This window comes from Apteryx mantelli, chromosome 3, assembly GCF_036417845.1.
Source record: "Apteryx mantelli isolate bAptMan1 chromosome 3, bAptMan1.hap1, whole genome shotgun sequence".
Lineage (NCBI taxonomy): Eukaryota > Metazoa > Chordata > Aves > Apterygiformes > Apterygidae > Apteryx > Apteryx mantelli.
Window position 1 is genome coordinate 84,210,553 of NC_089980.1, and position 15,365 is coordinate 84,225,917.

Below are 15,365 nucleotides of genomic sequence, written 5' to 3' on the forward strand. Positions count from 1 at the left end.
TATCTACTGAACAGGGAAGCGGTAGTACACACCTCTGGGGGCAGCAAGGGAGCACAGAGAAGGTAAGTATGTCTGAAATTATTAGAGCTGTAGAGCTGTGAGCTAAATGATGCTATACTCCCCTTTCAGAAAAATAAGAAAAATTGTATGTAGATCTCTTATGTAAAACACTTCGAAATGTTCTGCTAGAAAGAGTATCAGAGAACAAGGGGATACAACTGTTCTGGGCTTCCAGGCAGACTGAACAGGACAGGGTCTCTCATCGCTGATATGGAAATCGAAGCATTAAATGGACTTTTCTGTATTACTCAGCAAAGAAATTGGAGTCATAGTTGTGAGACAGTTACCTAAGCAGAGCAAAAGTGTGTGGTCACTGTGGATTCAGGAGGTTACCTGCAGACACAGGGCTTGGAGGGAAGGCATTTTTGAGATGCACAGCTGGAAGGTAAGAGCATAACTGAATGTCCCCCCTCAACTTCATACACACTAGTCATGAATAGGCTTTCCAGGCAGCTAAGGTAGGCTACTTTTTCATGATATATTTTGGGTATATTTTTTCATGTTACGTTGATTTAGCTGTAAAAAACACACAGTGCAATAACCTTTGTCCCAAAGTGATATAAAAACTCATTTTTTGGCAGAACAATATTGAAAAGGTTTCCGTGTGCCTTGAATACGTCTTCTTTTTGCTTCTCACAGTTTCTGGTTCTTCCTCTTGTTTCAGTAAAAATAAACTGCTCATTTCGCATACCTTTACATTCTTAGGATTTCACCAGCTTCATTATTATGGCTTGAGTTTAAAAGCGTACCCATACCTTAGTTTCTAAATGTTTTTTTTTTCTCCATTTAGAAATCCTATTTATTAAGGGTAGTTTCAATCAGTGAAATACAGGCTTTGACGTGAGGCTGAAACATATCACAGGCTTTGGTGTGGCACTCGCCACTGTCAGATGATGCAGGCTGAGCTCATGTTAACAAGACTAGTTACGCGTGCTGCTCCAGGCTGTTGTTGGAGCCCAGTGCCCTGCCTTTCCCATTCTGCAATACACACATACACCCACACCCACACCACTGTCTCCGCAGCTTCTGGGAGTTTAACTGTTCAACAATTCTTTATCAGAAAATCAGGGTATATAAAAAGTAATATTTCAAAATAAATCGTTTTATTTGGCAATTCCACTGATCTGCCCGAAGAGTGGCCAGGCAAGCCACAGCAGGCTGTGGTGGCAATGGTGGGCAACTGGAGGTGAGCTGGGAGCACTAGCCCCTTAACCCACGCCAGCCACAGCTACCCTTGCTCAACTAACTGCAGCCCATGCCACCTGCACTGAGAAAGGGAGTAAAATACAAGCACAGGAATCTCATAGTAATTCCAGGTAGGAAATACAGAAAATGACATTTATTTTCCCACAGGATTTTGTCAGTAGAACTGAACTTGTGCATCACCCAAAGTAAGGATTTTTTTTTTTTGTTGTGTAACAATACTAAATAAGGGTGTTAACAGGAGAAATTAAATTGGATCAATCTCATAAAACAGAGGTGTAGGTATGTTTTAAAACTGTGTGGTACTGCATCTATGAGGAGCTCTTTAGATCAGGGTCTGCTGCAGCCTTGGCCACGGAATGGGTCTGAGGGACATCTGTGTGTCCTCCTGTGGCCGTGGCTCTGTCCGTGGCGGAGGCTGCCTGGCGGCCTGCCCTCGGCTCTGCAGGCTGAGCTGCTTGCGTGACCCCTTTCTAATCCGTTTTAGCGTCTGCCTGAAGCTGGGCCACCCCCTCCCTCTCCCACATGTCCATAGGCTCGGCTGTTTCGGAGTCAGGAGTGCCAAGATGGAGGAAGCCCCAACTACTGCCCTTCAAATCCCACCTCAGTGATGGGAGCCCACAGGCACCCGCTGCAGCCCCAGCCCAAACCTCCAGCTGGGAGAGGTGTATCACAGCCCACAGGGCTGGACACAATGTGTTTCAGCTGCGAACTTGCCCCCTCTCCTTTCCTTGGGAAAGTGGGGCAGTTGGTAGTGGGGGCTGCACAGATGTTGCACCACTCAGGGTAAGTGTGGGGCTTGAGCTTTGTGCTTTTGGGGCGACTTCAGTACCACTGCAAGCCCCGTTAGCAGCTGCTCCCTCCCTATGGCAGGGCAGGTGGAGGATTTGCCCGGGCTGTGGGGCAGCGCCTGTCGCGCCCCTCCTCCTGCCCTGCCAACCAGAGTGCCGCACTCCCGCCTGCGTCCCACCGATGAGTCCCACGGTGGCACACACTCTGCAAACAGCCTCTGCCTGCACCTATCTTATTGTGCCAATGCCGTCGGTGATCCTTGGCTGCATCCAAGCTGGAGGTTACGTCCCTTGGACCTGCCAGTTCAAGGGCAGCATTGCATTTTAAACAAGAGCATTGCTAGGTCAGCGTATTTTGGCTGCACAGGGTAGGGAAGCCAGCATACGTCCAAGTGGGTTCACAGACAAGGAAGGCAAAGGGGAAGCAAAGCATAATCTGGAGAGAAAGAAATGATAACAAAACAGATTGAATCAGTGACCTTATTTCCAAGTATTGCTTGCTTTGGTTAATTCAGATCACTTGGCTGATAGGTCTTGCGTAAGCAGTTGTTTCAACAAATCTGGGCAATGGAGTTATCCACACAATGAAGCAATGACCAACACTGCAGTCATGAACCACCATCTATACACTGAAATGGGGGAAGGCAGGGGACAGAAACTTGAATAAAATTCCAGATAAAAAAATCTCTTTTAAAATATATTTCAACCCAAATGAAACAATACTTGTGATATCCAAGTCTGAAAATGAACTTGCTTATGTCTTTCTGCTCAAAGACTGTAAAAGATATACAAACCAAAACTTCCTAACCTATCATCTGCTCCCTTTTGCTCTTGCTAAGCTACAATAGTCAGCTTCAGTCTATCTTTTACTCTATCTATATCTCCCCAGCAGTTTGCTCTTCCCCGTTCATCACAATGATAATGATTAACGTCTTTTTCTGGCAAATATGTGGTAACAGTGTTAGTACAAGACACAAGACAACAGCCTTATAAAACCAGAAGGCACATTAAAACAAAACAAAACAAAACAAAACAAAACAAAACCCACACACATTCATGATTATCCATTCCAGTTTGCAGAAATTATTCTTATTATGGGAGAAACATTGATAATGGGACAGAGAATAAGTGGAGACTAACAATAATAAGATATTTTAAACACAGTTTCAATTACAAAATTCAGAATGAGTGTGGGGTAGTTAAGCTGGCTCTGTTGAAGAGCTAGTGAGACCCCAAAGAAAACTTTATGGTCCTCAGATTCTAAAGCAGTTTTGACAGATGATTTTTACATAGGTTGCTTTTGGTTACATTAGTTTTTAAATGTAGGTAGCATACACTTGTGTATGAGTAAGGGGTCATGCTCTATACATCTTTTTTCTCAAGAGAAATGTATCCTCAGCGATGTTCTTGTGACTATCTGAAAGCTAAATTTCAGTGTATTGTTCACTGGGAATTTTCTGAAATTTATTTTGCTGAAATTTGCTGGCACTGAATTTTTTGCTTGAATTACTCTTTTTTTCTGTGAGATGACAACACGAGAAAAAGGTATAAATTTATGTTTTCTTATTGCAGGTTATCTATTTGTAAGAGACAACAAATTAACAATGGAACCCTCAAAAGAATATCTATTCACCCACAAAGGATTTTATTTTGCAGCAAATATAACTACACCTGAGTACCTAGATTCCCTGGAGACGTTTGAAATCAGAGACAGTGATGTATTTATAGCTACTTATCCAAAATCAGGTAAGAAAGAAATTGTCTCCAAAGGAAAAAACAAAACAAAACAAAACAACCATCCACAGAAGCGTCTAAGGTTGTTAGACATATCCTGCATAGCCAGGGCCTGATCAGCCAGACATGGGGCTCCTGCTTGTGTCCAGCTGAACCTACCTCATTCTTGGATCTCAGTCTTGTAGGTGTACTCAGAGCAAGCTTACTATACACAAGGAGATCTGACCTCCCTTGCCTCAAAAAACATAGATAGTTCTGTAGGGCTGGGACACAAGCATGGCTGGATAGGTTTGCAAAAAGGGTTTTGGATCGAGAAAAGGGAGGGAGGAGGATAAGAAGGAAGAATTTAAGGGGTAAAGACACTAACATACTGGGATGAGCACATCTTTGGAAGTGGGAAGTTCACGTTGCAAAGTGATGAGCTATGCCAAGGCAAGAGGGAATCAGAAGATGATTTTGAGTCAGGAATTGCACAGAATATCATCTCTATCCTATTCACCCCTTTTCCTTCACCACAATCCTCTTTTTTCCCCACCAGTTATAAATCTAAGGTACCCTCCACTATTTCTCTTGAAGCTCTACCACTGTGCAGAAAAATTGTCCAGGCTGGTTATACCAAGCAGAGCAAGGCAGTCAGCACAGCTCTGAAATTACTGGGTAAGGTACTTGCCCAGTTATTGTTCCTCTGAATTTTAGGATTATTTCTTTATCTTGGCTGCTGACTTTAAATCTACAATACATATACAGTCCAATCTCTGAAACTAGCAGTTTCCATTCCACACGAGGTCTTTAACAGCTAGACTTGTTTCAGATACTTTCCTTTTACTATGCTTGTTCAGGGTAGCCTACCATAATGGTTTGAATGCTCTTCCACATGGATTTGAATTCTCTCAGGTGTCCATCTTTATTGGCCTACAGCATATAAGGGGAAAGGAATCAGTACTACCATACAGTGCACTTTTGAGAAGGCTAAATGGTTCTTCTTCTCATTGCCCAAATGGGTCAGCTATTCAGGATTTACCTCGCACTGTCATCACCTAGCACAAGAACCCAAACTGCTGTGACAGTTGGGCACCTACAGAGTCCTGTGTTTTTAGATCATCCTTGTCAGCAGCCGTAGCTCAGGAATCAGATTTTTCCTAAGGAACTTTAGAGATCTTGTTGCCACAAGCATCTACTTTGTGGGGCCCATCTGTGCTTTACAAATGTGGCGTTACCAGCTGTTGGCTTCATGACATCTCACAACACTTTGCAGGATTTCTGGAAGCAAAAATCTTTTCTAGAACCTTTCAGCAGGAGATATTTTTAGATATGGAGCCCACAGAGATGCAGCAATTCACATTGCTATAAGGGTTGAGGACAGATATAATTTGCCTGGAGGCTGAATATACTGGGTAAAGAAACTGAAGGTTTAGTTACTGAAAATCACTTTTCTGCAGTGATAAAAGAAAAATATGCTTTCTTTTTGCACTCATCAGTGACCAAGACAGTGTTTGCTCTCTTTGGTCCTCTAAGTAGTGCTTGTATTCACAAAGTGAAATCAGTTACATCTGGGAAGAGGCTGTATTTATGACAGTATACTATCTTTAAATAAATAAATAAATAAATGAAAAGCAAACAAGGTTCAAATAAAAAGGTTTCCTTCTCAGGAACTGTGTGGACTCAGAATATTTTGAGCTTAATATTTCATGAAGGCCACCGTAATGGAACAGAAAATATAGACCTCATGGACAGAATCCCGTGGCTGGAATACAATATAAAACACATGGATTATTCAGCTTTTCCTTCACCTCGTCTTTTTGCCACCCACCTGCCTTACTACTTAACTCCAAGAGACCTGAGAAACAAAAGAGCACGTGTAAGTGATGTTATTTTTACAGTTTACTTAAAAACAATCATGACAATTTGTCCCAGTGAATGGGTCCAAATCCAACCTCTCTTCTCTTCAAGATTCCCTTGTCTTTGTATAAATATCATCTGCTTTGCATATTTGGGGAAATCAGGGACCTTCAAGACCCCACTTCTTCTGTTTCTTCTTGTCGTATCTCCTAGCCCTAACGCTGTTAGTGAGATGAGATGGTGCAGTAATGCATCTCAGAAGGAACTTCCACAAAGACTTGTACTAATTTCATCCTTGTGAAAATGTCTGGTTCCAGTGGAGTTATTAGTCTGAAAATAAAGTCTCCCTGGTACTGATAACATGGGTAGCACAGGACTACAGTAGGTAGAGAGGGATGTGAGAACTTCCTTTGCTTGTTGATCAGTGCAGGGGAGTTTCTGAATAAGACTCTCCATTGTGAATCATATAATAGCTCAAATCCTGTCTCCCATGGAAAAAAAAAAGAAAAAGAAAAGAAAAAAAGAAACCTCCTTAGAGCCAGATGTGTCTGGGCTACTACATTAAGGTGCACTCACAAATCAATGGGCATAGGGGACAGTCTGAAGATGTATGGTATGTATGTTTGGTTCTAATAATACACGGAGAACTGGCTTCATAGACTCATAGCAAATTCTTACTTTGCTCCCTGGCAGAGTATGTCATGGTAAGACAGTTGTTACTCTTTCTTAAGGCACTCCCAGTGACTTTTGCCCCTTCTGTCATTATTTCTGCTGCAGAGCTTCCTGTGATAAAGCAAGCAGATATCTGGGGCAGAGCTCTGTGCACAGGAGCTATGGAAATAAGCTCTTAGTGCAGCTGTTAAGTTCTTCACACATAAAGGTGTTGTGGAAAACGACAATATTCTCACTATTTGCTTCACAACACCAGTGAAGTTTGGAAGAGAAAGCTCACACACAGAAAATAAGGTTTGAAATCCAAAATGGTCTCCAACAAAGAATGAAAACATTGCCCAAACTGCACATACAGCACACATCAGAAAGTATGGAAATTGTTGTGATTTCAAGAAAATCTTGTTTGTGTAATAGGTCTTTTCCCCCTCTGCTTGAATATGTTATTAGGTTGTTCTTATTTTATATCAAGTTATTGAATAAATTTTCCTGTGATTCAGCTCACAGCTTTTCAATTAGGAGTTTACTGAGTTTCCTTGTAATACCTTTAGAAGTCCCTATTGATGTATATGGAAATAATACCTTGGAAATAATGGTTTTGGTTTTGCTAAAGATAATTAGATTGCTTTCAGCTAATGAGGAATCTAAAGTGGTAATTTTACTCAGCTAGAAACCCAATCTGAGAGCATGATTCTTCTGTCTCTCCTTGCAAGCATCCATAACCTCATAAGGGTGGTGTGCCAGGTTGTATTTTCTCTTCCTAAATAGAGAGTGTTAAGAAGCAGAAACTTAGTAGAAGCAGGGACATCCTGCTGCTCAAGAGGCAGGAGGCTGCCCATCTAACTGGTGGTACCTCATCTTTGCCTGAGGCAACATCTCTTGTGTGCTGAGAAGTCAGCAGGAGCCAGAATAACCCCTGTCCATAACAGGTCTTCCTTTTATGATGATGGGGCTTCCTCTTACCTGTCATTCAAAATCTGCCTGCATGCTGCCTCTGGCACCTGCTTCACAGTCTAGCAGTTGAGGTCCCTGATGAGGTCAGCACTGTACAAAAGCTGTAATTTCCAAGAAGTTCTTGTTCATTTTATAGTGACTTTCTGCAAAAATTTGAAGCTGAATCAACTGAATCAACTTACAAGAAAGTTAAAATGATTTTCTAGTGTTGTTCTTCCACAGGTGACTGCCTTGCACAGATGAACAATAGCACTGACACCTGCAAGTAACCCTGATCCCATGAAGATAGTTAGCCATGGGCATTGAACAATGGACTTCAAAGGGAAATGCCACTAACTACAAACAAAATGACAGTGTAACATTATCTGGAATTTACTTAACATGTTTGTCATCTTCAAATTGTTTTCACACATTTTATAGTGGGAATTGTAAGGACAGTTACAGAAAACCACACAGACGGTCAGGGTAATGGAGCCCTTTAATATGTTTGAGACTAGTGTTCTTTTTCTTTTTGCAGGTTATTTATGTTACCAGGAACCCTAAGGATGTTTTGGTTTCTTATTTCCACTTTTCCAAAATCATGGTCACACTAGAGAAAGTATCAGATTTTAACATTTTCATGGAGAGATTTTTAGCTGGCAAAGGTAAAGTATCTTTTCTGCTAAGAACCCCAAGTCCCATTGCCTGATCTCAGTCTGAATAGAGATTAATTATATCAATAAATATCAACTACCCAGAATCTTCAGCCATGTTTAAACCTGAATCCAAAGCTGCAGAAGCTGTTTGAGCTTGACATAATTTTCTGTTTGTAAACAAGGTCTGAAGGGGAAAGTAAAGTCAAGGCTTTACTGTTCCCCAGCAAAATGCAAGTTGCTTATTTTATCTGAATTAGAGACTGACTCAGAATATAACCATTATGATTGAAGATCGCTTAACACTTTCCACATTTGGTTAGCTGCGGTGAACCTATGAGGATGGCCATCATACAGAGAAGATAGAGAAGTAGTCTTCTGCTGGAGCTAGTCCAGATTACCAGAAACTAGAGCGGTTCTGCCTCATCAGCATGGAGGATTGTCACCCAAAGACTGTTAGCACGTATCAGAATATCAGAAAAAATCCTCAAAATATCAGAAAAAAACCTCAAAATATCAGAATATATTATCTAAAATCCACCTTTCCAAAGACCTAAAAGTATATAGTGGATTATAAATAACTGTTAAGATTTACCTTCTACAGTGATGCCATTCCTTGCAAAAAGCCCAACTAATTGTGTCTCTGTGAGCATAGATACCCTCTGAGTCTCAAGAAAAAAAGACAATGGAAAACACTGAATCTTACAGTTCTGTCCTCAAAAGTACTGGAGATATCAAAAATTTTTGATAATTTAACTGTTTTTCTGCTGCTAATAGCATTTCTGTCTTTTTTTATTATCTCCCTTTGGAAGTACTTGCCAGTTCATGGCTGGATCACGTTACAGGCTGGCACAGCCATGCAGAGGATTTCAATATACTCTTCCTTACCTATGAAGAAATGAAAAAGGTGAGGTCAGTTAATATCTTTGTATTCAAAATATTCTCTTCCTATATTGAGTGCATTTTCAGATTAGCCTCTATGACAACAGTTCATACTGAAAAGTGCTTAATCCCTTGTGGAATAGATGCAAATTGATGAGATTTCTGAGGAAATAAAGTCATTTGTCTTATTGGTGCGAGGTCTTATCAATTACTATGAAAGTATTATATAAAGCACTTTGCACTATGACAGAAGTCTGCTTCACTACCATGCCAAAAACTCTTTCTGAAACAATACAGAATAAGATTTTTACAAGTACCTTCAACAGGAATTTTATGCTCATAAGGACAGTTCCACTAAAGGAGAGAAGTACTTAAGAGGCAGCTCTGAGGTTACTTGAGGAGCTTTCAAACTGCTGACCACAAATTTCCTGCCAGTGGCTGACCATGCCTTTGTGTGACTTCTTATTTCTCTGAAGTGGCTGCCCTTCTCCCTCCCCAGGAAAGGCCCGGTGACAGCAGCATAGCCCAGATAATGTGCACTAGTTGCTCAAATTGCAGCCTGGGGTTGCTCACATGAGAGTTGAGCCCTTAGTTAGGACAACAGGTCTGACAAAAACTCTACAGGTTAAGTCACTTCCTTTCCAGTCACAGACTCTGTTCCAGGAGTGACTTTACCAGGGGATCTAATGTAAGATGCACATGGAATTTGCAGTGTGGGGAGCAGAATGCAAAATTCCCATCTCAGACAGCACTGCTCTTGATTGCTCAAATGATGCAAGAGTACTCTCTCACAAAAATGATCTGCACCCAAATTTATGTCTTTTATTCTACTATTTGGTTCTTTGTATCATCAAGACAGTTTCAAAATAACATTAATTGCAGGATCTCAGAAGTGCTGTGCTGAAGATCTGCAACTTCGTAGGCAAGACACTGAGTGAAAAGGAAGTGGAAAGCGTTGTGAGACAGGCTACATTTGAGAACATGAGAAAAGATCCCAGGGCAAACTATGAGAACCTATCAGAATTCCTAAGAGAGAAAAAGCCAGGTTATTTTCTACGCAAAGGTAAAGTTGAAGCAGTATGAAGTCATAAGTATTTCATTTCATGTCTCTTGGCTTGAGATGAACCTAGGGTTTCCAGTCTCAGCTGGAAATCCCATTTTCAGAGGAAGAATTCAGGTTAGTGGCAATTAAATTTATCAGAGCACTTTTCTTGCAAGGGCATCAGCAATTTTACTATATTTTCATAGGGATAATAAAAGGCAACATTTTCCTGATTGCAACACAAATTGTCACAGTCCTGTCACGTAAAGGAAATGACCTGTGGGTTGTACTGAGTCAGGACTAATATGATGCCTTCTTACTGGAGGATTGACATGGTTATGAGCAATTGGCTAAATGGTAGATAGCTTTCACTGGAGAGGAGAGCCTCTCCCAAACAGAAAAAGATGCTTGTTTCAGAACCTCTAAGGGAGTTACTGTCTGGGCAGGACAGTGATTTTGATTTCTGCACTGTGAGTATACCAGGAGAGGCTGTTTAAGATTGAAAACAGTGATAGCTTGCAGATGATCTTCACAGACATACTGGCTTTTGCTTTTCAAGGCAAGAGTTGTCTTAACAGTGTGAACACAGACCTTCTTGACCAGTCACGCTCAGGGTCCATTAACTTCAGCCCTGACTTCTGGACATTGCTAAGACTTTCTGCTGCTCACTGTAGGATAAGACCTTCTAGGGATTAAAGAGAGTGCTGTACTCACAGCAAAACAAAAGGTGTTACTTTTAATACTTCCCCAGCTATTTGATCACAAAGGAATCAGCAAACACCAGAACAAATGAGTTGAATAACTTTGTGAGGAGGCAGAAGTATAGGTCTATGGTGCATTTTATTCACAGCACCTAGATTTGGAAGTGTGCAAAAAAACAGCGCCTCACTCAGCAGGTCAGCAATAAGGGAGATGCTGAGGAAGCCATGAATTGCTTCCCCAAAATAGCACTCACTGTTTTCAGGCAGGTTTTCTCGAAAGGTATGCATTCTACTTCCCACCTCCTTTTACTGCCTCTTTCCTCAGGCACTACTGGAGACTGGAAAAACATGATGACAGTAGCACAGAGTGAAAGGGTTGACGAAGTTCTGAAAGAGAAAATGAAGAATCTGCCCATAAAATTCATCTGGGATATTAACGAAATGTAGGCTGGTTTCCAGTTTCATCATCCTTTGGTGTTTATAGTAGATGCACATATTTGAAGTTCTGGAAAAACAAAGCACATCAATTTCCAGCTACATTATAGAAATAAAAATGATGTCAGCTCATTCATGACTTGTCCAAGGAAACGACTCAGTTACACCAGTTTCCTGTTTGCAGTTTTACAAGCTATTTTAGTTGATTTTCATAGTAAACTACAACTTTTTTCCTTCATGTTTGCTTTTACTCTCACTGGCTTTAAATAACACCAGGGTTGTAGACAACAAAGTAAGGATAGATCTTGATATTGAACATTGCTAAAAATTTTCTGAAAATTTTCACTTCTGTGTTTTGAGGCTTTCTTTAGTAGACCTTAAATGTCCAAACTGGAAAGAATATTGACTAATTCTGGTACAGTTATGCTTTCATATGACTGAGTTTCTTTTTCCTTGGTAAACCACAGATACTGTTTGCTGGTAAAGTGGCCTTTATGATACATTCTCTGATGTTGCCTATTGACTGAAAGACTTCATTGCATTGTCTGTTATGGTTCTTAAGGTCATGGTTGACAGTCTGCTACTTGAAATTTTGAGGAAAAAAAAAAGCCACAGCAATAGCAAATTTTAAGTGAAAAAGTCCTCTTCTCCTTTGTCCTTCATTATCTGCCAGATAAAAAGCTACCATTTATCCATGACTACTGCCTTCCTCATATATGCACTGACTCACAACAATGGCTTAACCTGTCAATGATGCAACTTCTAAGGTAGCTCTCCTATGGGCTTCCTCTGAGAAAAAGAGAACAAAGATGCATGTCAAGATTTTTGCTATCAACAACTCAAAATACATTTGCAAACAACTCCATTCCTCACACACATCTGGTCTGTGATATATTCATGTTTATAGACAGTAATGTATTTTATGCTGCGTGCAAAGGGAGGTCCAAGTCCTGCATATTTTATCAACTCTACCTGTTGAAACTACTCGCAAAGCAGAACTTTAGTTCCTCCCCATACATGCACCGATAAGTTTCTAAGTCTCTAGCACTTTTGTTCCTCTAATAATTGCCCATCCTTTTCAGCACAGCCTTAGTCTGGAGGGCACAGGGAAAGGTGATTATTTGGAACAAAATGTTTCTTCCTCAGCTTTTTTCCCAGATACCAACTGCACTCACTGGGAAGAAAGGCAAGTTTTGAACACTCATCCCTGCTTCACGCTATGAGGTCTGCACCATCATACTAGGGTGGCATGCTTTCAATTGCTATTGAATCATTGTCCTAACAACTGAGCCAGAGCAGGACATAATTTCTAACTTCAAAAACATTCCAAACCATTGTTTCAACTGACAAAAGCATCTACCTTGTTTTTTTCCATAAACTGTTTGAAAAATGTAAAATTTCCCTAGAGTTCACATCCTAGCTTGGGATCAGCTATTTCCTCTCATTTTCAATCCATCTGTTTTAGTCTTCTGATACATTTAGCTGCTTTTTCCTGGACAGAATTATTCATGCACAGCATAATGTGCCATAATGATAGCTGCTTCTGTTAGACAAAGGAGATCTTGTATAATTAACCTGTAAGAAGAATACTTCTATGTCGCTCAGTGTTACAACCAGATCATCTTTCCTTCTGGGAACTTCATATCCCTGATATAAAGAAAATAAATTACAATACAAACTTGTGTGACCTACGTAATCACTAGATATGCGAGTCTGAACTTCCCAAAGGGTACCAGGGATCTTTTCCACTTGTACATATTTACATTGGCCACAGAAAAGGTAAAACTAGTTCAAAGTCAGAAGCTTAATGTATGCCTTTTGCTGAGTTTGCTTTAAGTACAAATAGCAGAACTAGTGATTACAAGTAGGACCTTGATCTTTGCTCTTTTTCCAGTGGCAGACTATATCTACAAGCCTCATCCTAACAATAAAAAGCCCCAGTAAAACCTTAATACAACCACAATAAAATAATAAAAATCTGTTATGTCAAAGTATGGACCTCAGTTAACACTATCAGTTGCAGACAATTTTACTAGCATTCAGTATAGAAAGTAGAATCAGGTTCAAGGCAGTAAATGCAATTACTTCAAAGAATTATACCTGAAAAGTAGCTCTTCTGTCTCTCCTAATCAGAGCCCAGTTGCGAAGCACTGAAGGGACAATTTTAAAAAGGTACTTCAGCACCTCTTAGATTCTGCAACACAAAACTCAGAGCAGTCATATGACAGTTCTTTCCCTCAGGATCTAGTATCTCAGTATCTTGGATCCAGGCCGAGTCTCCTGTCTGGTCCAAACTTTGAATTTATTTCAGCAACCATGCAGTTTAGAGATACCTAGGACACACTGTAGCCTGCTGGTTAAAAGTCTCCTAGGAGAAAGATTGAAGTTGAATATCCCAAAGGAATTGTTCTTTAAGCTCCCAGTTCTTGGCCAAAACACTCTAGGCACTGACCTGCTAAAAAAGAGAGGGGCATTTCGCCAGCAGGTTTTGTTTGTTTTAAAGCAGGTGGCAATCATAATTGCATTTTTGCACCAATCCTAGTTCTTGCAGCATGTCAGGTATGTCCTGATATTGTGTTCCTGCAGCATCCTGATGTGGTAGGCACCATCCTTTGGATTTTAATAGAACTCAGGCACCAACTACTCAAAACACGCAGCATGATCAAGACTAAAGTAGTTCTGGTCATAGGGTAGTGAGGCAACTCATAATAATCTCCCTAAACACATTATATTTTAAGCTTTAGGCTCACAAGGTTAAAAGAATACTAACAAGGTTGTCAGCGCCATGATTTTGAACTACAAAAATTCTGTCAAAGTTATTTCTTCAGTCTAATCCAAAGTGCCTAAGTAAATTTTAAATATCTCATCTAAACTTCTTCCACCAAATAGAATAAGCTCCCCTCTCCATCCATTTCAGCAAACTAAAACACGTAAATGGAGTCAAGTCCACTCTCAGTCAAGTTCCCCTTTATTTCACAGGTGGCAATCACTAATAAAACCAAACAAGTCTAGAACTCATTGGGTCATTCAGAAGTTCAGATTGAGTCACTGAGCCTTGTTTTAAAGACTTAGAAGAATGGACTTTTTAAGCAATATTTTGTCACTTCAACTCTTATTATTTCCTCCACTTTGAAATACCAGATGTATTTCACAACAGTGAAAAAAACCCACATTTTCACATTTTAACTCCTTTGACATTGTTTTAGCTTTTTCAAGTTACACACCCTCTACATGAAAATCAATAAATATATTGATCTGACAACAGAATAGAAAACTCCATTAATCTAGAAATATCCTTAGTGAGACAAAATCATTTTTTCCTATTCAGATGATTCTTTTCTAAGTGACACACTTTCAAATTTTTCTCAGATTACCACATTTTTTGCAGACTACACAATATTCCTGGATTCAATCCATATTTACACAGAACTAACTCACTGCTTTTATGAAAAAATGCCAGATTTAAACATACATGGCTGACAATGCTAAAAAACCTTAGAAGTTAAGAGTTTTTTGTGCAACTGAATTAAGACTCGGCAAATGAAAATTATAATTCAGTGCTGAAGAGCATTTTAAAGTGTACTAGCAATTACAGAAGAAGCTGGATATTGGCACCCTAAAACTTTCAATCCAACCATATCTTTGGCAAAGTCAGGTTTCATTCCACATTAGCTCAGAAGCTTTTAAACATACGGAGCAGAGATCATGCTTATTGCTCTGTAAACTTACAAAATTATCACTGAAAACTCAATTCTTGTCTAAAGTTCTTAGTAGCCAAAATTAAAGAGATCAAATAGAGGAGGGGAGGAACAAAGGGACATGGTTAATTTATAAAACTATTTACAGGCTACTTTAACACTTACTTCATCTACTAGAAACCCATGTTTATTCCTCTTTAATACAAAAGAAACTGAAACATATTAAATACAATCATTCTAAGTGGACAATTTCCAGAGCTATATGAGCAGAAAAAATGGTACACATCATTAAATTATTTCTGGGATGAAAGTTGTCATCTTGAATATGGGAATTCCAAACATTAAAGTTCATAAATTTGTTTTCCCTGTAAGCACTGTGATGCTTTAGTGCAATCCTGTTTTCAAAGATTCAATCCTAACCACTTAAGGCAATCATACTAAAGCATTTTAAAATTCAGCACACAGTTTTTTCCATCACTGATGTGCCTGCTGGTTCTCTATTTGGAGAGGTGTCTTTTGAAACCTTCATCCGTATTATCAGCCTTCTAGCTGATGTATCATTGTGTTGCCAAACACAGCCTGTGTGATCACCAATGCAGTTCTTGCAGGGCTTGTTTTTTTGGAGATGGCAAGAGTGGGAGGAGTCTAACATCAAACTATTAGCTCCACAAGCAACTCTTTAAAATGGTTAAAAATCACAAGTTGGTTAGCACCTGTATTAGATG

At 39.9% G+C, this 15,365-nt stretch overlaps 1 protein-coding gene across 1 annotated transcript; it reads left to right on the forward strand.

Annotated features, from left to right (window-relative positions):
* On the forward strand, positions 1-11,750 carry LOC106498051 (amine sulfotransferase-like). Its single transcript, XM_013959158.2, has 7 exons — positions 1-62; positions 3,627-3,800; positions 5,438-5,646; positions 7,768-7,894; positions 8,695-8,789; positions 9,647-9,827; positions 10,833-11,750. The coding sequence occupies exons 2-7, from the start codon at positions 3,659-3,661 to the stop codon at positions 10,952-10,954; spliced, it is 876 nt and encodes a 291-aa protein (XP_013814612.1). The 5' UTR covers positions 1-62; positions 3,627-3,658; the 3' UTR covers positions 10,955-11,750.
* Positions 11,751-15,365: the final 3,615 nt, after the last annotated feature.

Excerpts from the sequence above, each read along its gene's own strand:
- LOC106498051 (XM_013959158.2), top strand. The coding sequence starts at position 3,659 with ATGGAACCCTCAAAAGAATATCTATTCACCCACAAAGGATTTTATTTT. Across the intron at positions 7,895-8,694 it reads GAGATTTTTAGCTGGCAAAG|TACTTGCCAGTTCATGGCTG; the intron begins GTAAAGTATCTT and ends TCCCTTTGGAAG. Across the intron at positions 8,790-9,646 it reads CCTATGAAGAAATGAAAAAG|GATCTCAGAAGTGCTGTGCT; the intron begins GTGAGGTCAGTT and ends CATTAATTGCAG.